This window comes from Scophthalmus maximus, chromosome 6 (assembly GCF_022379125.1).
Source record: "Scophthalmus maximus strain ysfricsl-2021 chromosome 6, ASM2237912v1, whole genome shotgun sequence".
Lineage (NCBI taxonomy): Eukaryota > Metazoa > Chordata > Actinopteri > Pleuronectiformes > Scophthalmidae > Scophthalmus > Scophthalmus maximus.
In genome coordinates, this window is record NC_061520.1 from 7,595,302 (window position 1) to 7,618,539 (window position 23,238).

The window sequence follows — 23,238 nt, forward strand, 5'->3', positions numbered from 1 at the left end:
ATGTGAACGGGTGGATTAATTATAAATTGTAACGCTTTTTGAGAGGTTGACAGCGCAGAAAAGTGCAGTGCCTAGAGTAAAGGATAATTATGTAGAAATATAGTACATAATGTTGATGACGTTCAATAACAGATGAATATGCTACACATTTGCACACACTCACAGGGAAACAGCGGGAGAGGCAGAGCTGCTCCACTTTAGTAGATTACAGCCTAAGAAATTGGCAACTTCTCTGATAACTGCACCTAAAGCATAAAAGATGAACATGGAATTTACTTTTGGGATGTTTAACCAACAAAGTTGCAGGTCAGCACCTTCCTGTATAGCAGAAGCTCTCAAAGCTGGTGTATTTAATTTGGAGCTTTTACTGAGGGTGACCTGTTTCCATGCACACATGCAGCCACACACAAACACGCACCCAGCCACACACACACACACACACACACACACACACACACACACACACACACACACACACACACACACACACACACACACACACACACACACACACACACACACACACACACACACACACACACACACACACACACACACACACACACACACACACACACACACACACACACACACACACACACACACTTAATACTGAATAAAGCCATAAATTAGATGGACTGCATGAATATGCTGCCTGCACCTTTCTTCGGTCTGCACACACTGAACTGGGCCGGTGCAAACTGTACACTCAGCAATCTGTAAGTGATTTCTGATGCTTTTAAATTCCATCAGCAACCCCTACTGCTGATTTAAAAAAAAAAAAAAAAAAAAGACAAATCCCTCACAGGGGAATAGTGAGATAAAGAGTATGCGAACTGAGGAACCTTGACATGAAAAGATAATGACTGACAGTTGTTTTCAGCAAAGACTAAAAGAGGTGAAGAAAAATGGCATTGTTACAGCAGTTAAAAGCTATGCATATATAAATGCATAATATCAATTAAACAATATGTTTGATTAAACATTAAAAAGGTCACATTCACACGGATGAGGATGAAGCAAAGAGCATCTCTTGGGATCGTCCCCGGGGAGGCTAAATATTGAAACAGTGCTGGAGGGTTAAGGTATGCAGATTTGTTCTGGTGAACCTTTGATCCAGCAGCTACGTGCCCTTGTCCAGCGACTACTGATATTTACACAGAACACGCCGGACTTGTTATAAAGTCAAGTCTACACTGTGTCCAAGTGTCCAACACAAAAAAGTGTTTTTTAGTTTGTTTACTGCTGCATATCTAACGCTGACATCACAAACAGTCCGGCTTTGGGCCGATACAGAAAACTACTCATTGCCATCTAAAGACATTCTGTTATATTAGACTTTATTTTGGCCATTGGCCTTCAACCACCCTTAAATTATACCAGCAGATAGAAGTAAAAACATTCAACATTTTTAATGAGTTCAGGTTATATCCTTTCGCATTCTTGTGTTATTACCCTGCTCCCTTATTCATAGTGATGAAGAGAAAAGGCTCGGCTGTAGCACACTGTTGCTGTAGGAAAAACAACAACATTGAGGTAAAAACCTAAACCAGACATAGTCATTACGTCACTTACTGGTAGTGAATATAATTAGAAACAGAATTGAAATGACTCCATTTATGAATTGTTTTTGTTCATTTAGTAACACTTGCCTTTGTGGGACAGGCATCAAATTACAACCTCAGGGTTGAATGACTCTGCCAAACAGCCACGCTGCATTTTACTTCCATGCCTGTCCAGACTCATTTAATTTATGAAGTGAATACTTTTTTGCAGAACAACATGATGTCATAGGAAAGCGTTATCATGTTATCCTATTGGGCATTTGTGTGAAACTGAGTGGGGGACGGATGGACGGACAGACAGATGGACGGGCAGATGGAAATCATAATGCCATAAAAACAACACAAGGCAACACAAGTAGTTGCTGTGAAAAATAATGTAAAGGATCTTAATCTACAAAGAAAAAATGTCCATGTTAGTTCAAGAAAATTAAAACCACAGAGAATCTCTGAATCCCTTCTTGAAACTCGTCCTTGCCCTCAGTCACCGGCAGATGAATGAGAGGCCACTATTCCCAATGCCTCGTCTTCACAGCCACAAATCTATGATAAAATAATGAAAACAAATGCAATAAACAATGGATGAGCTGTTGCCTTGAGGCCCTGGATGCGTGAACGGATGATGACGACGACGACATGCAGAGGTTGATTTAGCCTTGAGTGACAAGTCCCTGTTTTCATCAGGAAACTATTTTTTTATTAATTCAGTCGACAACTGTTGACTGATTGACTGACTGGCTGACTAACCGGGGCTGCAAAGACATGTGCATGCATTATGCATGTGCCTCAAACACATCAGAACCACATCATCATATCACTTCTGAGCGAGAGAATCACAGATGTATTCAACAAAGAGTATCAAAACGGCGCACGATAAGGACTTATCTGTAGACGGAAGCTTTGTTCTGAGTCTTCTGCGTGGCTTCTCCATCGCCTCCCTCTCCCTCGCAATTTGCCTTTCAACGTGGAAAGTTTCCTTTAAATTAATACTTTATTCTACAACTAACACAACTTGTTTGTTTTTTTCAGCTATTTTGAGATATCGTCACCAAAGGGCTCTTCGATCTTCTGTAAGTGAAAGAGACAATGAAGTCATTATTTCCTGTTCATCGAATGTTAAGCATTTCTCTGTAATCATTTTCCTACACCATCTCTCTTTATCAGAGTAAAGCCGCTCCGAGTCAAAACAGGTTATCCATTTTCAATGTTTCAACTCACAGTTCTATAGCAGCCCAGATGCTATGGCAACTACCTTTAGGTCTAATTACAGGATTGCCTCGACATCAATAAAAGAGCAAAAAAATAGGTGCATAGTCCTTGGCTTCATCTAAGTACCTCAGTGCATACTTAAAGACAATAACGTAAATATTTTTAATGAAGTAAATGGTTTGTTCTTTGCATGTGTAACAAGAACACAATCAACAATTCATTAGCGCTCACACTCTGCACCTCAGAGAGCGGTTGGGAAGATGAAAACACATCATCCCATGGGGACCTAGTGGTGTTACAAACCATCCCCAGACACTGTCGCACAAGAAGACAGTATCTGTGCCCCGTCGTCTGTGAAATTATAAAGCGTCTTTTTGACCCGTCTGTCACTCGCCTTCCCAAGTGTCGCATTTAATGTTACAGTTAAGACAAAAGCGACATCCTGTATTCACAGGAAACAGAACGCGGTCATCAATCAGCTGCTGTAACTATTAATAATCAACTTTAAATGCCCAAACCATTAATCGTGTTGGTCCAGTGATTCATTTTAATGGATCCAAACGGTGTTAATGGCCTCGGGGGGCAGAGTAAACTTTACCACGTATTATGTACCACAGCAAATGTAAGAGGTTCCCTCTAAAACATTGCGAAATTACTAAAAATGACAAGAAAAAAAAAAGGGGGGGGGCCAAAGAGGAGGAAAAAGTCAACCCTGCTAATATGACTCTGGCTGGTAATTAGCTGACTAATGCAGCAGTGTGTCACCTGTCAGTGCTGTGTGAATAATCACTCTGACCGTCTACCCAATCTAAACAGTAGAGTGAAATAAACAGAGCGAAAGAGAGCGGAGAGCTTTACACGCGGTGCGTGAAGCCAGCACCTCAGCATACAGAGCTCAAAATTCCCTGATACCCTCATTCAGCTGCTGCTGCTGCTCCTCCCCCTCAGTGTCCGTCAATCCGCATCTCTTTCCTCCTTCCTCCTGTTCCTACTCGAAGCGCAGCAGCACCACCACCAACCCCAAACCAAACAGAGAGTCTCCTCGCTGACACACACAGTGACATTCTTATTTCAGGACACTTTCCTGCCCCCATCCACTTTCTATTCCTCCCGCTCAGTCCAAAGCCCTGTGCAGCCATCCTTTTGCCTCTGATCTCGACCAGAGTGTTTATAATTGATTCTTTAAGGGATAAGTTCCCTCTCCCTCGCTTCTTTTTCTTTCTCTCCCTCCCTCCTCCACTGCATATCTCCCCCACTCTATTCATTATTAAAAAATCATTTTTGTAAGGGTGACAAGGGTCACGTGGAATAAATGGATTCTCAGATCGCTCCATGAATTTGACTGAATTCGCCTTGATCTGCGTTTTCCCCTAATCTTTTTCACCTCCCACCTTGCGCCTCACACGCGAGGAAACTGTCGAGTGAAAACCGTCTTTCTTCACTTTGCAATTAAAAATACAAAAAAGAGGTGAAAGGTGCCTTTCTGTGCCTGTGTAAAGGGGGTCAGAGGACACGGGTGTATTGAGGTTTCTCAAGAGTGACAGAAAACCAAGGCCTTTGCTGCTGTTCCATCAAAAACTAGGCTATGAAACAGGATGGAGGCTGCTGTCGAACCGCCCAGGGGGGTGTTTGGTCGTGTTTGCCCTCGTGCTGAAAGTTTGAAAGTGCGACAAGCTAATAATGCAAGCAATGTCAAAACTGAGAGCAGCTAAAAGTACTAAATAAATGTTTAAAAACCATCTAACTTCTTCCACTCCGAGTGAGAGTGGTACAAAGGTAAACTTGAATTGGTGTCAAATTCTACACACGTTCAGCATTTTGATTGATTTAAAAATATTTTTATATAGACCCACTACAAACTCCTTATTGCCACACAATTCAGTTCCTATTTTGATTTGCCAAATGATGAGACTGAGAGACACTCAAAGAGAAGGAAGGAGAATCTTTTTCTTTTCTTTTTTCATTAAGGATGCATCCATTACTCAGCAACAAGCTAATTGATCCACGTCTTTGAGTCCTACAGTAATAGCAAATTGATTGATTTATCCTCGAGGGGGAAAGCGGTGGGAACTGTCCGGCCAGAAAGAACGGCAGAATCATCGGCTTTGAGCTGGTGGATGAGACCCGAATAGCAATGGGTACATTTTTTAAAAAAAAAGGGTGGAACAAAGGTGAGGTGTGTCAAAAACAGTTGATGAGGAATGGGAGATTATAGCATGTTGGAATTTCTGAATTTCACAAATGGCAGATAGGCTCGTACTCAACAGTCATCACATTTAAAAGGACAATATAAAAGATCCTTCCACCAGGGCTGAGCAGTGAAATACAGTCCCTGTAAACACAAAGGATGTCATTTTCAGATTTAAAAGTGAGAAAACACCCACTTTACATGAAGAGGAGTCACAACAATTTTTTTTACAAATGTGATGAAAAGAATTATGTTTAAGAAAAACTTCAGCGTCTACATCGATTCAGACAGTGCTTAAGAAATTTGATCCATGGGCAGGTGTCTCTTAAAAGCTTTCTCTATTGATCACATCTCATTAGCGACACTTATCTGAAAACACCAGGGCTGGACTCTGGGGGTCATTGGACAGCTGAAACTGAGACAATGGCTCAATAGAATGATCATTAATTACGTAAGAGTCTGGGTTACACAAAGGTGGAGGGTGCTGGTGGTGGTGGTGGTGGAGGTAGTGGTGGTGAGAGGGGGCTTGTCACAGATCTGACAGGGGAAATGAATTAGTCTGATGGGAACTAAGACACAAACAATGTGGATTTCAGGTTAAATTATGGAAATGTCTTACACCAACTAATGAAATCATGAAAACATACATCATATCACTTTCATTAACTTATCTAAATGTCAGGCTAATGGTAATAATAAATGTCCCACTTCAATTTGATGCTACTCAAAATTTTAGGGTGTTTCCAGGGAGCTTTTGTATGTTTTGTTGTATCAACCAGTGCATAGAGATGTAGATTTATAATAATTTAAATGGTGTTTCAAGACGAATTTATCAATCAATATTTTTAAGTTCAATTAGGATAGTTGAAGGTACTTTTTGACAAAAGAAAGTAAAGCATCTAAGGATTCCCTCACATCTCTGCTACTTCACTCACTTGCAATTGGTTAGAAGATGACTCCCCCCCCTCCCTTTTTTTTTTTCAAACAAAAATATGAGAGTGGATGGGAGGAACCTGTTGAGCTGCCATACTTCTTTGTGTTTCGGCAAAAAGTACGGGGCAGCTGGAGAGTGGAGATACGTTGCCGCTCTGCGGTGTGGGAGAGGGTAAACCAGCACAAACCTGCAAGTCTCCTGATAGTACTTCTGCTGCTGCGACTGCTGTGGCAGCTTCTGTTCTGTGTCTTTGTGTCTCTCTCTGCAGCACTTGACCATTATGTTCAGTTTCATCCCAAGGTCTTTGTTGTTACCTGGGCCTCAGTCTCTGTCTGTCTTTCAGTTCCTCCTTCCTCTTTCTTTCTTTCTTTCTTGTTCTTATTTCCCCTCTCCTGTCCCGTCTCTCTCTTGCTCTCTGACGTTCTCTGCTTACCCCCCTGGGCTTCAGTGTGGAGTCTTGCACAGTCTGTCAAGAGTTTTCCCTGGCGATTGAAGTCAGACGCGGGTGTCTTGAAATGCTCAAATTGGAATAACTTAAACATTGTGACATCCATCACCCATCAAAGGGTTATCTGAGGATCCCTTAAGGATGTAGCGAGATAGAGTGCAGCATATGTTCCGAATAATATTCTTTATTATATACATGTTTGATTTCTCCATGTGTCTGTATGACAATATTTCTTTAAATACAAATGATGGTCTTTGTATTTCACTCATTATTTGTGTGTGTGTGTGTGTGTGTGTGTGTCTGTGAGTGGGGGGGGGGGGGGGGGGGGTTATGTTTCCTGCAGCTTTGTGTCAAAAGCTGTAGACCAACTTTATTAATTAAGGGCATTTTTTTCCTTTTCTTTAATATCAGTGGAGCTAAAAGACTTCAGCCCAGCCTTCTGCAGTGCTAATTAGTCTTTTCAAGGAGGAGGAGGAGGCAGAGACAGTGAGTGGAACTGAGGGTGCCTAGAGATAAAGGGAGTTAAATCATTTGCAACAGTAGGAATAACTGAAAATTGGTTATATGGTGCTGTGTCCCCACTGGGTGTTAGGACTAATGACGATTCACTGATGAAACTGTACCAATGATAGGATAATGGGGGAATCAACACCTGCATGAGAACCTGAAAACAGTAGAATCCAAACCCATACATCCATAGGAAGATTACAAAGTATTACAGATTCTCACTTCAAACTTCATTGAGTGTCACCGTCACTGTGTTCGGACTCTTATTTATTTAGCACCCCTGAAACAATGCATTGCAACAGGAAGCCTGGATGCCATATGTGGCTGAGACCATTTGTTTCTGGCTATCTTCCACAGCCAGGGAGCAGCTAGTGAGGCACAGTGCCGATGCCAGGGGTAAACAAGCAGAAGCTGCCGACAGTGTTAATCACAGTTTTACTGCTTCCGTGCTCTGGGGTTTGGAAGCAAAGGCTGGTGGGAGTGTTCATCATCCTTTTTTTCCCCCCTCTTTCTATCACACTGAAGATTTTTTCCAGCCCATTAGTGCTCTATGCTGAGCTGTTCCATCCAGGTCCACTACTGTATTAATACAGTTGAGCCCTGCGACGCACCATCTGCCATAAGCACAACTAACTTACAGTAAATGTGGACACATCAGCACATTACAGGCGCTGCAGCCCAATCCTGTACTACACGGTTTTACGGGATATGGGGGGGGGGTGTTCTCAGAACATGAGATATTCAACCTCAAAGAACCACTGAAGGACAGAGTGTAAGTGAGACAGAGGGCCAGATCTACACATTCTCAGTCTACAGATGGGTTTTTTTTATCAGATTGGTGCACTGGTCCGGAGGAACAGTTTGCTTTGTTCATCTGAAAACACCTTTAACAATATGAGTAAAGTGACTTCCTTTATTCACATATTAATCGTCTGAGGATCGGGCAAATAAAAGCAGGAGACATGAACTTTGTAGTTAGCGATTCACTCTGCTGGACTTAGAAAGGTCCATAGTTTATGTCGGGGCCGTGTTCCAAAAGAGATGTCTGAGTTATGAGCATCTCAATGGAGGCCGTGGCAGGTATGACTCACTTTACAAGGGACATCAAGGTGAGCACATCACTAAATGGTGTGCAGAGGAGCAGCACGGAATCACTTAAAAAGCAAAAAAGGTACTTTCTCAAGGACAAGCATACAGTGTGTGCTAAACATAGGCTGCATTTACAGGCTAAAGACCATTTAATTTAATTGTGGACAGCTGGTTCAGTACAGGACAAAAGCTACCGTGTGTGTGTGTGTGTGTGTGTGTGTGTGTGTGGGTGTGTGTGTGTGTGTGTGTGTGTGTGTGTGTGTGTGTAGAGCGGGCCTGTACTGTAAATCAAAATGCCATGTGTGGCAGATCGTCTAGTGAGATTTACTTTCCAAACGGACAATCTAGCCGCATCTGGCACTTGACAGGTGTTAATTTCAAACCCTGACTGTTATCACACATTTAATATATGGTCTGGAGTCAATGTACTTATCAACTCAATTTCCAGCAGCGGCAAGTAGCCGCCGTCAGCCAACAAGCTCTGATGAAAAACACTGTACGCTACCTGTCCAGCACCAAGAGAAACCAAGGACGTCAAACGTCTGGCAAATAAAAGAGGAAGAAGAATTTGTACTTGAATGTCTTGGTATCGGCAAAATACGAAGAACCAAACAACTGAGTGTATTACCTAAAGATGAAGGTAAGCTGTGCAGTCGTCATTTTAATCATATTGTCGCTATTAAACATGACATAAAAAAACTGATGACAACCATAACTACACAATCAGGACAAGGTAAACTCCACAGGTTTCCAGGCAGCTTAGTGGTTGTTACTGCAGCTGTATCTGATAAATCTGTATAATTTACTGCAGATATATAGGTCACAGGTTCCAGGTAATAAAACAAAACAAAAGAAAAACACACACACACACACACACTCCCAAAAAAAAGAGCGACACATTTTTTTAAACGTCTTACTCATAAAGCAAGCGTTATGGCGCTGACCCTGGGTTCAGCAAAAGATAACGTTTCAATCTTTCATGAGAGCATTGCTCAGCCTTTCAGAGACTTAACTATCACACTCGGACTAGCATGACAACAGACTTGCACATGGTACTAAGATGTACTCTCAACGGCCCCTTGGCCTGGGAGTCCATCACAGCACGCACAATGGTTCTCAGTCCCTATGGATCTGGACTGATGGAGCCCGGAGATTGAATTGAAAGTAAAATCAGTCAAAACAATTCACTATCATCTATATCCTGACGTGTCATTTCCTAACAGTACACTTCAGCGACGATTGCTCAACAAGGCTCATATTATAAACATGTCATGATGAACTATATTGGCAGACCCTGGCCTTGGCGAGGCCCCAGCTGGCCCTGCGCGGGACATTTTAACTATTGAGATTGCTGACTCACCACTGTGAAGTCTTCAGGGCTGCACTCCATGCCTCGGTAATAGCAGGAAAGCAGCATGTCCTTGATGTCGTGGCCCGTCCGGTCGTAGAATTCGCGCATGTTGAAGGGGCGGGGTTTATAGTTGTCAAAGTCGGCCCTCTCCTTCAGGATTTGCAGGACATATTCTTCCACCAGGTGTGGGTCCCGGATCTCGTACCTGGACAAGAATGTTCTGGGCTTACTCATTGTGAGCATGTGGAAAAATACACATACAAGTATTTGTGCTAGTAAAATAAACTGGACCATTTCTCAATGAAATATATAAGCCTATCTCTTTCTCTCTTTTTTAAAAAAAATATTTTCCTATATGAATTACATGAAACTATTGTTCAAAGGGCTTACTGCAGATATGAATAGCCAAAAACACATCAAAATAAGGTAAAATGATTCTTCACTGATTGCAATTCTCAGCAGTCTATTACAACCATCTTCAAACTGAATTCTGGCTCAAGGAATTTCCAGAGACAAGAGCAGGACATAAATTCAGTCCATATCAGAAATAATCTTTGTCCATACTAACACACCTGGAAATACATCATATGACCATTCACATATACACAGTTACAGAAAATACTATAAACAATGAACAGTAAGGGCAAAAAGCAGGACCAGGGATTTAGTCGCTTGGACCGACAAAGCTGAAGGAAGCTATAGCCAATCGGAAAGGGAGTACCCACTCAAGAAGGATTGATTCACAATCAGGTGCGTGACGAATCAGGGGAAGGATACGTCTTGACTGAAAAACCCAGCGGACATGAGTGTCTGCATCATCATTTCCAAAAGTTAACCTTTCTGTCCGTCTAGACTAAATCATATACTGTCGTTTTTTTTTTAACTAAAATGGGGCAGGCAGTCTCAGTATTAGGGATTCGCAAACTTTGTGGTAGTGTGGACCCCTGGCGTGAACATAGTAAAAGTGATGCATTTTGCAGGACAATGGAGATTAATGTGTAAGAAATATTCACCCTCTAACTCAATCAAAGGTACATATGTGCATGCCAACTCTCCTCGACCCCCGCAGTTTGTCAGCTCTCGCAATATTATACAGATGTTATTCGAAACTGCCAGCCACATTGTGTAGTGCTGAGTGGGGGGAAATAGCTCATTACTTAGAGAAGGGGGAATATTTCTTTTTCACACAATCATGTTAATCAATCTGCCAAATAATTAGGATTAACTGTGGCGGCAGACCATTTTCACATCGTAAGCATAACAATGTTCATAATGCAGTAATTCAAGCCGAGGATTCTGCACACTCGAGAAAGCGTACATAAACTACATGAAGTTTAAATCAAAGCAGAACTCTTCGTTTAGCATCTGCTGCAAAACTTAAATCAGGTGTATCGTGGAGGGAAGCATACACTCTTGAATTTCTCCTCTTCTGCCTTTTACACATAAAACACTAGAAAATCTCAAATTAATTTGTGCATTTCAACAAAAACACAGAAAACTGAAACTCATTCACAACACTCACAGAAGGGAAAACATTGGGGCAAGTTATTTATGACGTGCCCCTGCTGACAACCTCCATCAACCTCCAGCACCTGCTCAGTCATTCCCAGATACAAATTAACCTCAATTAACTGGCGTGGCCCTGCTCCGAGAGGACAGCCCATCGACGATCCCTGCTGAGCGATGGGCCATCAGTGGTACAAGCAACCAAATAATGGAGTGCCAAGATTAAGCATTACTGACAGACACTTATGAGAATAATTTGTTAGGACACACGGAGTCCATCAGAGTGAATGGCACAGTGAAAGAATGTTTAATGGTTTTTTGAATGAGACAGAGGTAGTCAGTCGCTATGCTTCTTCTCAAGCACTGCAAAGTAGTCGGGTATATGATATAAAGTCCTGAATTTGTGTGTAATGAGAGAGGGCTGCTCATAATAGGGTTCATGTATTGTACCATTGCAATAATTTGGGACAGCTCAATTTACACTTGCAAAAATGAGTAAGTCTGTCCCGAAGTGGGGAAACCGGAATTTGAATTGAAAACCAAGAGAGACAGAGAAAGACAAAGGCATACCCTTCTCCTCCGACAATAAATCTGTGCATGACTTTGTGGATGCTGACACCAGAGTTATTTCTCGTGGATATGGGCACTATTTCAAACCATACTTGGTGGTAAATCTTCATAGATTTTTTTTAATTCCACAAGGTCAAGCTTTCTCAGTGGTCGTGAGCCCGATGTACCCCGATGATGGGAATAATGTAAAGTGATCCCTTAATAAAATATGAAACACAAGATTATTACTTTCGGTAGAAATGCAGTCATACTCGACTGGCGACAAATTTTTCAACTCATGAGTCCAACCAACTTACAAGAAACCCAATATGTTCTTCTGCAGCTACAGTGTTGTTTACCTGCTACAAACTGAATGAAATCAAATATTCACCATGTGACACACGGTGTGCTGTAATTTGAAATGAAGACGGCTGCTCTGCTCTGCTCGTAGCACAGTAGTGAGATGGGAATCTGTCATGCTTCGTGTGAAATGGAGTTAACAGTGCTGCTACAGAGAAGATCGGGCCTATTGTTCAAACCAGGAGGGGAAAGGAACACCAAAAAATATCCAATCCAATTCTATCAAAATGGGCATCAAAGATCAGGTGTAACATGGCAACCAAAACCAGTTAAACGCTTGCTTGTTTTTTTTTTTAAATCCACCAGCTAATTACTATCATAATTTCTCTAATTACCGATCAACAGCCACTATCACACCGACTAAATAGTAACATCAGAGAGTAAATCAGTGTTGCAGTGTATAACATGCCTGCCTCTAATTGTCTACATAAAAATTCAAAGCAAACTCTTAAAATCAAATCTGGCTCAAAGTGTTGTAGTTTACATCATACATACGTCTTTATTTAAATCTATTTAATAAACTGTAAGAAGAATTTGCATGAGCAGCAGCAGCTATAGTGTATGGCACGGCAGACTAAAGACAACAGAGTGCAGACCACCACTTTGCTCTTAGATTAAATATATGATGAATCCGAGAGAGGTTGTTACCTGCTCCATTCTCCTTGATACATCTGGCTATGGTTGAATTTGTATCAAGGCAAATTAAGGTTGTGAGGGGTTAATGAGTAATGCAGGTGAGCAGCCTGCTGCCTGCAGTGCAGCTCACTGTGGCTGTTCCTTCTTAATTTATTTCCTCCTGCAAAATGTCTCGTTTTGTAGACATATTTTTTTGATTAACGTTAGCGGTAAGCTCGCCGACAAAAACATTCTATTTCCTGTGACTACTTCTTGACCAAAGTTGACTAAAGTTTTAGCGGTTACATGCTTTTAATGTGAAGGTGCAGAAGGAGGATATGTTTGGTTTGATTTCGCAGAGATTTAAAATGCTGCATTCACATTCACATGACACAGTTCATGATACTAAAAATATCTAAATATTGCAAGGCTAAATCACCATTGTGCATTTTTCAAGGTTGCTACTTTAAACTATGACAATCAAGCTAGCATCAAACTAGATTGAAGCTAGTATTACAGTAGCTACTTCCTGGTATTGACACAAATGATCGGGGAAAAAAGTAAGTCTGAAGCCCTGGAAAAGACATGTCAAATTACAGAGGCCCATAAGTGACTGATAAAGATGTGTGATATATTTCAAAACAATAAAAATCTCAGCTCTAAACTATTTCCGTACTCTCGCGCCCACACAGGGACTGCATCACGAAACTGTCATGCTTTATTCTAGTAAGAAGGTACAGCCTGTTGTATATACTAACTTTAATTGAATTTTATCCTGAGCCTGTGTCTTAAAGGCAACACAAAGCTGCCAGGAGAGCACTTAAGACGCTGTGCTCAGATCCCCGAGTCAGGAGGCTTTAGCTGAAGCGCATACAATCACAATAATATGGCTAGATTTTTAATATTGCCCTGCCACTGCTCCCTAAAGCAATCACGGCAAACTTGCTAGATAGGGGCGGGGGGGGGGGGGGGGGGGGGGGACTAAATTGGATTATGGGCCACAACCACTTTAATTTTCTTGCGGGGACTAAAACGAATGAAGGAACATCTGCATCACTCCGCTACCTCGAGAGAAGAGCGGATAAAGACGCGACACTGTTGTCACAAAACTGTATACTTCACATACCCAGTTTCATATTTATAGAAATCTATACAAATCCTTACAATGGCATCTCCATGGCAGTTCGTATTCTCATTCTATAAAGATGGCGTTAATGCCTCAGGCTGTTTGACACAATGAACACATCTTGATATAATGTCAGGTAATTATCCGGTTAGCGCTAATTGAACTCGTACACTAGCGGGGACTGTGCTGTTTGCGCAGCGTCCTTGAAAATGAGTAGCTGGAATGATTCCTGGTGGCAGAGTTTTGACAATCAAATCTTAATGATGGCGCACACATGGCACAACTTGTCCCAATCTGGACAAGATCATAGAGATGCAAACAAGAGGCAATGACGGGTTAATCGATCCAGAGCTCTGTTGTGCTGATGAGAATTCATGTAAAATAAACAAAAGAAGCAAAAATAAATCACATTTATCCTAACCTTAACTAATACTACCTACCTACCCATGTCTCTCTTATGTTCATATTTTCTCTGATACGGAATTATTGTATAAAATACGATATAAATGCAAATGAGTTCACATGTGAAATATCTGCTTTAGACGCAACTCTTTGCTTTTGTGTTGTCGGCATAAAGATCTGGCCTCCCCCCTTCATCCCAAGCACTTTTCACACCAGTCAGATCCTGGTTAGGGGCCCGTGATCTTGCTGAGACAGATAACACGGTCAAAGTTATCGAGCAGCACATTTTGTGACACTTCGCACACTGCTCATGTGACTCCAGCATGTTTGCAAGCTCAGGAAACATGTAAAAGCTTTAGAAATGTGCAAGCAGCAGACTCGCCTCACTTACTTCCAAGAGCTTATTCCTCACTTTTTTGGCAGCGCACACTACACATTACCAACGCCTACTCCAAAACGACCTCTCTTTTGTTAATCATCGTATAATTGCCTTTGCAACAGAAAATAATTAAATTCAGCAATTTACCTGTAATTTTTGCCAAGTGTGACCATAACCAGCAAAAACACAATAAGAAGGTGATTTTTTTTTATCATTTGTTTCTTTCTAATTCTTTTTGTTATTGAAACTGCTGGAGTGGAGAAAGTTATGGTGAAGTTACTCATAGCTCACCTATGAATTTCATTGCATCGAAGGCAGCCTAAGTACATGTGATGTATGCAGACTCACCATCATAACCCTTTGTTTTTCTTCTGCCATTTTCCGACAAAAACCCGCAGCACGCTGGCTAATATCAAGAAGTTTACCACTGAAGTGTTTGCCACACAATCAATGTTTAATTTACAAGCAGCACTTTCAGGAAAACCTTAAGAACTTTTTATCTACAAGTTAGATTCAAGTTGTTCCCGATACTTTTGTTTTTCCTCCGGAGTCCTTACTTCACACATTACCTTTTCCACATGTGGAACATTTGAGACTGACCTGCTTACAAAGCTGGCCTTATAATAATCTAAGATATTGGCATATACTGTACCAATCTCTGAGAACGTAGGGGAGGGGTGACGCCACATGGGACGAAAAGGACCGAGAAACAGGCAGTGAGAGTGTTAATCAGTGGGACAACTCTGTAGCTTAACAAACAGCACTAATTACACAGGGATAAAGACTTCGTTCATCACATGCTTACGGGACACAAGTTAATTGTCTCTGCATGTAGACCCCTCCCTCCATCAAGAGTCAACTCCTTCCAAAGTCACTTGGAGCAAATGCCACTGCTTTGTCTTCATTCTGAGCATTTTGCCCTGATGTTTACTACATCTCACTTCTTCCAGGAAACCAGGCAGAACCTATACATACACTAGTAAATTCAAGATCTGGAAGCCTATGTGGATATGTTAATGGTTTGCTATTGCAACTCTCAGTGCGAAACACAGAGAACAGATCCACGTAGGATGTAGGGACACTGGTTGAAATCCATACCGTACAGCCCCAAGCAATGGAATCCATTCCTTTCCTGTAATGTTATCACCTGTAATATGGATGCATATAGAGGTCATGGAGCAACGATATGCAGTAAGAAAACGGGAAAATTGAATTTATGTAATTCTAGCATGTACCACTCTCCCAACTGTGCCTTAGGCTGCAGAGCTGTCTGGATCAATATGTTAAAAATACACTGAATAATGTGTTCCAAACAGTTATTCAAATATGTTTATGTATGTATTATATCTTCTATTTTTGCATAAGAGTGGAGAGTGGTATTTGAGTGCGTGTGAATTTCTCTGCTTTTAGCTATGGATGTAGAGTGGAGGACGGTCATCTGTTCTGTGCTACGGAAACGTGATCGGAATAAGCTGGGTGGCTTAGGAAAGAAAAAGTGAAGACATCTAAAAGTCCAAAGTTTCATAATCAACGGTGGTTGAGCTTCTTCACGACTGCCGAGAAAGACTAAATGATCAAAGCACAGCAGAACACAACAAGTGAAGAGGGAGGGGACGGCAGCTTTGAATCACACGCATGTCTCTCCACACTTTAGTCAGCAGGGGATTTAAAAATTGGAGGTGTTCGTTTCTCATGAACTGTAAAGTGATGAGACAAGGAATTGCACCAGCAGCGTTTTCCCCTTCATCTTTTCATTAGCACTTAGAAATAGCTCATCCATTATCTGTCACCTGCGAGGTTCACGTGATCTGTGATAAAAAAAATAATCTGTTCATTCTTATTATTCAACAGATTGGTGTGAGTGGTAAAGTTCATGTGGTTGAATAAGGTTTCATACATACAGCAATCTGTAATGTCACATTATTAAATAGCCGATTCTACATTAATGCTGCCACGCAGACTCATGAATAATTGTGCATGTTGCAGAGCATGCAGTGGTGGTGGTCAACAGCAGCAACCAGTGAGACAGGTGTAAAAACAACAACAACAACAACAACATCAACAACATTGCCTGTAACGTGTAAGATTTCACCTAAGACAATACAAGACATTGAATTAAATTGAAGGTTGCATTTCAATTGAGCAAAAAAAAACAGTTCAACATTTACTCACGCCTTATGGATTTATACTGCGGGGCCTTACAAGTAAAGCATCCACACTACTCATCTTTACAGAATATCTCATGAGAGAGTTTAAGTGTTTAGTCCGTGGGTTCAGGGAATTTGTCATTGATTTGTTCCACAGTTAAACGATAACTGCAAAAAGAATGTACCCAAATTAAAAATTGTGTTGTTTCAGCCAAATGTCTCACAGTCTTATCACCATTACCTCATAATGTGCTGTGGACACAATCAAATCCTTAATCAACAACTGCTAAATCCTCCCTGATGGGTTTCCCCCCGAGGAAAAAACCTGATCATCCAAGCAGCCGCAGTGTGTCTATTTGGGAGTGTGTGCTGCTCAATATGGGTGTGTTTTATCGTACATGATGGAAGAAGCTGGCTGTCATAGGGTTACTCAATGGCAGGAAATCAAAGATCAAGAGATAATGTGCCATTAAAAATACTTTGATACTTTCAAACTACTAAGGATATCATATATAGTCCTGCAACTAACGATACTTTTCATAATCGATTAATCTCTCGATTATTATCTTGATTAATCGCTTAGTTGTTTGGTCCATAAAATGTCATAAAATGTTGAGAGATGTGAGATTGTGTTTCCCAAAACCCCAAGATGAAGTATGTTTTGTACTCACACCAAAGATATTGACTTTACTGTTACAAAGGAGCAAAGAAACCAGAAAATATTCACTTTTAAGAAGCTGAAATCAGAGAATTTTGACTTTCATAAAAACTACTTTAGCCGATTAAGCGATTATCAAAATAGTTGGCGATTAATTTGTAATCGATTACTAAATTGTAACTGTTGCAGCTCTAATCATATATGTGTATATACATGTGTGTGTGTGTGTACATATATATGTATGTGTGTGTGTGTGTGTGTGTGTATTTATATATATATCAGCAGGTAGACCTGCTGCTGTATAAGCAATGGCACAGCCCTTAACGCACAGGTGAAGCAGAATGGGAACTTCACACACCAAACACACACACACACACACACACACACCTGCCGTTGAGCAAGGCCAGCAGCTCCCCGGCGTGGTACAGGTCGTTGCGGGTCACGCGGCTGAAGCGGAACGAGTTGAGGTTGCAGAAGGTGACCGAGGGGAACACCATCATCGGCGCCGCCACCTCGTCCAGCTTGGTGACGTGCGGGTACTGGAAGTAGAGCTGCACGCGGTCCACGCACACCAGCACCAGCACGCCCAGGGAGCCCAGGAAGAACAAGATCCACAGGCTGCGCTTGATGCACATGCGCTCGTAGGTGAACATGTGCGAGATGCCGTGCAGCGTGGACCTGCTGGCGAAAACTTCGATGGGAGCCGGTCGCTTGAAGTCCATGTCGTCCGAGTCCGCCTTGAGATCCATCGTGAGGATGAGCCCAGGTGTGCCTAGGGAGGAGGAGGGGATGGGGGGTAGGCTGCAAACGGAGACAACCAGCTTTATAGATAAGTAGATGCTTTACTAACGGGAAGGAGGTGAGTGTCTGCGAGTTCACGCCCTTCTCCGCATGTGTTCCTCATGCAGTCCTGTGGCGAGCTGTTGCGTCACCGACAGCGCTTTATTTCACCCAAGAATATCCTCAAAATACCCCGAGCTCACACGAACACACTTGGAAAAAGTGCAGAGATGGTGGAGGGCAGGGGGGGTGGGGGGAGCGTGTGCTGTACCTCGGCTGTGGGGTGATGGGTGAGGGGGGTCACAGTTCCATAATAAACAGCCGGACGTGGCGCGCGCGTGGACAGATGCCAGCGCGTGTCCTCTCCGTCGCACACTTGTGTGATACGACCGAGTTGATTTAAAGGCTTCCACGATCTGAACCCAGAAAAAAAAACCTCTGGCCAGGGTCTGCAGAGGAGGAAATAAAAACAGACCACGGAGGAGGAGGGGGAAAAAAAAGACAAACCGCTTCGGCGAGAAGAAAAATCTTGATTCGGCAAAAGCAAAGCGGCGGTTGCGTTATTCCCTCTGTGCGTGAATGGCAGAGCGTCTTACACGGCTCCCTCCCCGCTCAGCATCCTCCACCTCCTCCTCATCTTCATCATCGTCATCATCATCATCATCACTCCCAACACGTGCACAGTAACAATCGCCTCGCTGATTCCTCGCCAGTTCGCGATTCGCGATTCAGTCGCAGCCGCCGCCGTCGTCGTCCCGTGTCTCCCACCGCCACGGCACCAACAGCTGCATCACAGAGGAGCCGGCGCCGTCACATCGCCGCCGCGGTCCCGGTGCGCCTCCGCTCGCCCGCTCGCTCGCATCCCTTTCCTTCCCCTCTCCTCCAGTCAAGCCTTCGCACAACAATGCAGGGGTAATTGGCGTAGTCCTGTTTTTTTTAGGGTTTTTTTAAATTATAATTGGGAAGCCCGTTTTGGTTTATCCTTGAATAGGGGGAGTTCTGGGCCAAAAAGGAACCGGGAGGTCCAATCCTGGCCACAATGATGCGCGTTATGAATTCCAGGGGAAGCCGCGTTCAGGGGCGGTCGGTCGCCGTTTGCCCGGATCAATTAAATTCGCCCCCAAAACAGGCACAGAGCGAGGATAGGAGGACGGCATGCGCTTTTTACACCCGCTGACGACGAAGGTGTCACTCCGGCAAAGCCTTCACTTTACCCAGAAGGGAGATGTTGTACTGAAGCTACAGTTTCAACAACAAAAAAGGATGCCCCCTGTACTCACCCCTGCAGTTCCTCTGTCTGTCCACTGGGCTAGCTTAAAGCTGGTAGGACGAACAAGCTAGCATCAAGTTTAACTCTCTTCCGGTGAAAGTTACTAGTTTTATTATAAAGTAACGACAGTCGATACAACGTTGCCTGGTTTTTGTTTACATGAGGTGCTCGGGACTTTAATTAACCTAGTTTTGAACGTTAAGTTGTCTGGTAGCTACTCACAGCAGGGCAACGTTCAAACGTAACGTTAAAGTCAGGTGCGTAGCTTAAGTACGGAAGCTCTTGAGGGCTAAACTTAAATTTTAAAAGACAATTGGAAAAAAAACACAACTTTAGCAGTGCCTGAAGAAAATTTACTTAGGAGAAGTAAAATTAGTTTTGAATCAAAAACGTTTATCCATTTATAATTCCTGAATTACCTTTATCACCCCTGCAGTTTCCCTGTCAGTCCTCTGAGCTAGCTAAAATCTGGTAGAATGAACAAACGCTAGCATCAAGTTTAACTTTCTTCCGGTGATATTTACAAGTTTTATTATAATATAAAGTAAATCTGTTAAATGTTGCTTACATGAGGTACTCGTGGGTTTAATTAAACTACTTTTGAACTTTAAGTTGTCTCTGGTAGCTACTAGCATTATGTTAAAGTCAGGTGTGCAGCTTAAGTATGGAAGCTCATGAGGGTTAAACTTATATTTTAAAAGACAATTGGGAAAAAGAAACAACAACACAACTTTAGTATCTGTAGCCCTGCCTACCCATTTATAATTCCTAAATGACCTTTATCACCCCTGCAGTTTCTCAGTCAGTCCTCTGAGCTAGCTAAAAGCTGGTAGAACGACAAAGCTAGCATCAAGTTTTACTTTCTACAAATGTTACTTTAAGTCAGGTGTGTAGCTGAAGTATGGAAGCTCTTGAGGGCAAAACTTTTTGAAAGAAAATTTGCAAAAAAAGAAGAAAAAAACAACAAACCTTTAGTAACGTTAGCCACTACCTTTCGAAAATGTACTTAGGAAAAGTCAAATTGTTTTCAAATCGAAAACTTTTACCCATTTTATAATTCCAAAGTTCATCATTATCTTTATCACCCCTGCTGTTTCTCTGTCAGTCCCCCACAGATAGCTTAGCGAATGAACACAGCCTAGCATCAGATTTTGCATTCAACAGATAAAAAGTTAAGTGAATTATTTAATTTTATGAAGCACACAATCAGACATTTTACATAAATGCTCATACCTGTATACTGTATGCAGTAACTCAGTACATACTGTTTATATGTGCCCCCAGGTGCATCATTTTTGTAAACAAATACTTATGCAATACATATGCATACGTGTATATACACACAATTCGGCACACATGCACATGCTACACTACACATATGCATGAGCGTTCATGCATGTTTACTGTGCACGTGCATATACACATATCACACACACACATATCCCTGAACAAATCTATTTTCTCCCTTGACCGATTCTATGTAGCTGACTGAGTGGAACATCCAAATACGTAAGAGTGAGTGAGTAAGCCAAACACAGGCAATAAGGCAGATGTGTTACAAGACTGCCAGTGCCAAATCTGTCACAGAAACCATATTGCCAAGAGGCGAGAGGGTGCTCACCCATGAAATTGTTCCTAATACATCCATAATTGCCATTTGCCATAGTATTGACTGTGACAATGTGGCAGTCATCTATAAAGCCTGCATCTTATATTGATCAGCAGTGCTAGGAAGATGAGCCATGCCCTGATCCAGTGAGGTGATGTGAATTCTGGGTAGACATTGTGAAGCAGTGACAGACACAGGTTTGCTGTTACATTAGATATTAAATTACAGATTTACATTTTGATACATTTTGATACATGGGCTGTACACTTAATCAGATTTAGCTTTTATGATGGTTGTCTGTGCCACGGCAAATGCTGGAGTAGCTTACTGAAATAATACTTCTGTCTCCTTACATTATTTTGAAGACTGTGATGTTGTAATGCTCCTCAGAGATACCAGGATGAATATGACTGTTTTACAGTCATTTTTTTTTTAGTGCAGGTTTCTCTGTCATTCAGCGCTGCTTTGGCTTTCTCGCTGTCCAGCCCTGCATATGAATATATTTCCATCCACTGACACCCTGAAAGTGGTTCTTTATTTTACAAGGATTTTTTGAAAGCTCGGAGTTGAAATGAATATTCGATTTTTGGGCAGCACTTCTAGAAATCCATGAAATGGTCCATAAACCACCATCTCAATGTGTGATTCAGCTGTTTACTACATGTGGATTAGGTTAAAACATAACCTTTTTCCCTTTAAATTTCAGATTCTGTCCTGTCTCTTGTTTTTTTCCTGTCCGTCTTCCCTGGAAGTCTCTCTCCTGCATCTTGCTGCACTCTGCCTAGACATCTTCACCTTACTGCACACCTTCCTGTATGAAGACATGTAAGGATTATTAATTTGACCTGACAGTAAACATATCAAATGTGTAGTAGAGTGGAAAAATATCTTTAAAAAAAAACATAACTTCTGTGAGTTACAGCTAGGTTGCTGGCTACAGCCATACATCTGGTAAAATCAGCTTTTGACTGTTTTAACAGCCAACTGAGTCATCGGATACAAATGAAAAACCTTATTTTCCTGCTGAAAATCTGCTGAAACTAAAGACTAACTGTTTAAGAATGACGGGCTTACAAGTACTGAGTTTAAATCTACCATTGTTATCATTTAAAATATACAATGTGCAGTGTGCAAGCGTTGACAGGCGTAGTAACAGTAACTGAAGTGGATGGGGCTTAGCTAAGGGTTGATTATTTGCTTTCCACTACATATTGGCCAACTGTTAAATAATGCAATCTGTGTCAATATTAATCAGCATGTTTTAAGGATTATGTTGTATACTAAGTAGCGATGATGTGAAGATGTATTGAAGAGAAGTCCGCCGACACCGTCTTGATTGTATATAAAGGTTTATTACAAAAAGACCAGCATCGTTTCAAGCACTGCAGAGGTTGGAGAGCATCCAGCCAAAGGAAAACTCTGTTCATACTGGGTAAAACGTAAACTTATATAGGGCCGTTGTGTACTTCAGAAAGAACCTCTGGTTTCACATTTGTTTATACAATGCAAGAAGGAAGACCAAATAGGGTTTGTAAGGAAAAGTCAGGGGGTCGTCAGAGGGCCCCAACATAACATTACAGAGCAAGAAACATGTGGACCACACATGCTACTCATATTCCATATATTGACAAAAAGACACTACAATTACTACATACTTTTTACATGATTATGGTAGAGCACTAGCAAAGAAAACTGGTTTATGTTGGCACATGGGAAAACAAGAGGTTAATCTCGCTACCAGTTAGTGAGGTCAACTCTCCTTTAATTCATTAGTTCATTTGGATTACACTAGTGTTGAGAATCAACTCACACACGGGAAGATTCTCCTCTCCTCCCCTCTCTCTTGTGTCCTCTTTCCTTTCAGCTCACTCCATGCAGACTGGCTTTTACTTTGGCCAAAGCTACGTGGTGTGCCAACCAACTCATGGGGAGCTGGCCGGGAATTCGAATACACTCTGGGGTCCCATTGACAGGTCTCTTTAGTTATCGTTGGGCAAGCAGGACACAGACGGAGCAAGAGGCACTTGACCCGGATGATTCAAGTCAGTTTCAAGCCCACACCCAGAACCTGCTTCCAAGCAACTGGCACTAGTCCAGAGCATGACATCATAGAAAGGGTGACAGACAAGGTCTTCATAGACAGATGGTCATTAGATCTAATAATGAGTACCCGCAGGTTCCAGACCAGACAAATGTGTACCATCCAGGTAGGCACTGATCATTATCAGTCAAGGACGCCTTTATTGAAAGGAGGAGAATCCATCAACAGAAATCCTTGATACCCCTAGTTGAGGTCTTTGTAATGCACCATGATGCCTTCTTAGTCGAGTGATTTTATACTTGGGCATGTGTAATACTTCTCTACTTTCCCTGGCCCTGTAACCGGTCATTCTGCTCCTATTTTTCCCATTTGGGAGAGTGCTCTCAGATTTTTGGAGCCCACTGTATGTGTTACAAATGCAAATGAAGGCTATCCATGCGCAAACCGTATGCGCATGTTGTGTATAGGTTGCTATGCAGTATATACAATATATATACTATATTTGTCC

General features: G+C 42.0%; 1 protein-coding gene and 1 long non-coding RNA gene across 2 annotated transcripts in view; one reads left to right on the forward strand and one right to left on the reverse strand.

The window, feature by feature from the left end:
- asic1b (acid-sensing (proton-gated) ion channel 1b) overlaps positions 1-19,242 on the reverse strand; it is a 143,185-nt gene extending 123,943 nt beyond the window's left edge. The window contains exons 1-3 of the mRNA XM_035630606.2: positions 19,091-19,242; positions 17,418-17,831; positions 9,298-9,493 (exon numbers count right to left, since the gene is read on the reverse strand). Of these exons, the coding sequence (XP_035486499.1) occupies positions 9,298-9,493; positions 17,418-17,779 (558 nt within the window). The 5' untranslated portion in view covers positions 17,780-17,831; positions 19,091-19,242. The remainder of the gene's footprint in view (positions 1-9,297; positions 9,494-17,417; positions 17,832-19,090) is intronic.
- Positions 18,195-22,803, forward strand: LOC124850051. Its single transcript, XR_007030835.1, has 3 exons — positions 18,195-18,722; positions 21,396-21,514; positions 22,554-22,803. It is a non-coding gene; the product is annotated as an uncharacterized LOC124850051 (long non-coding RNA).
- Positions 22,804-23,238: the final 435 nt, after the last annotated feature.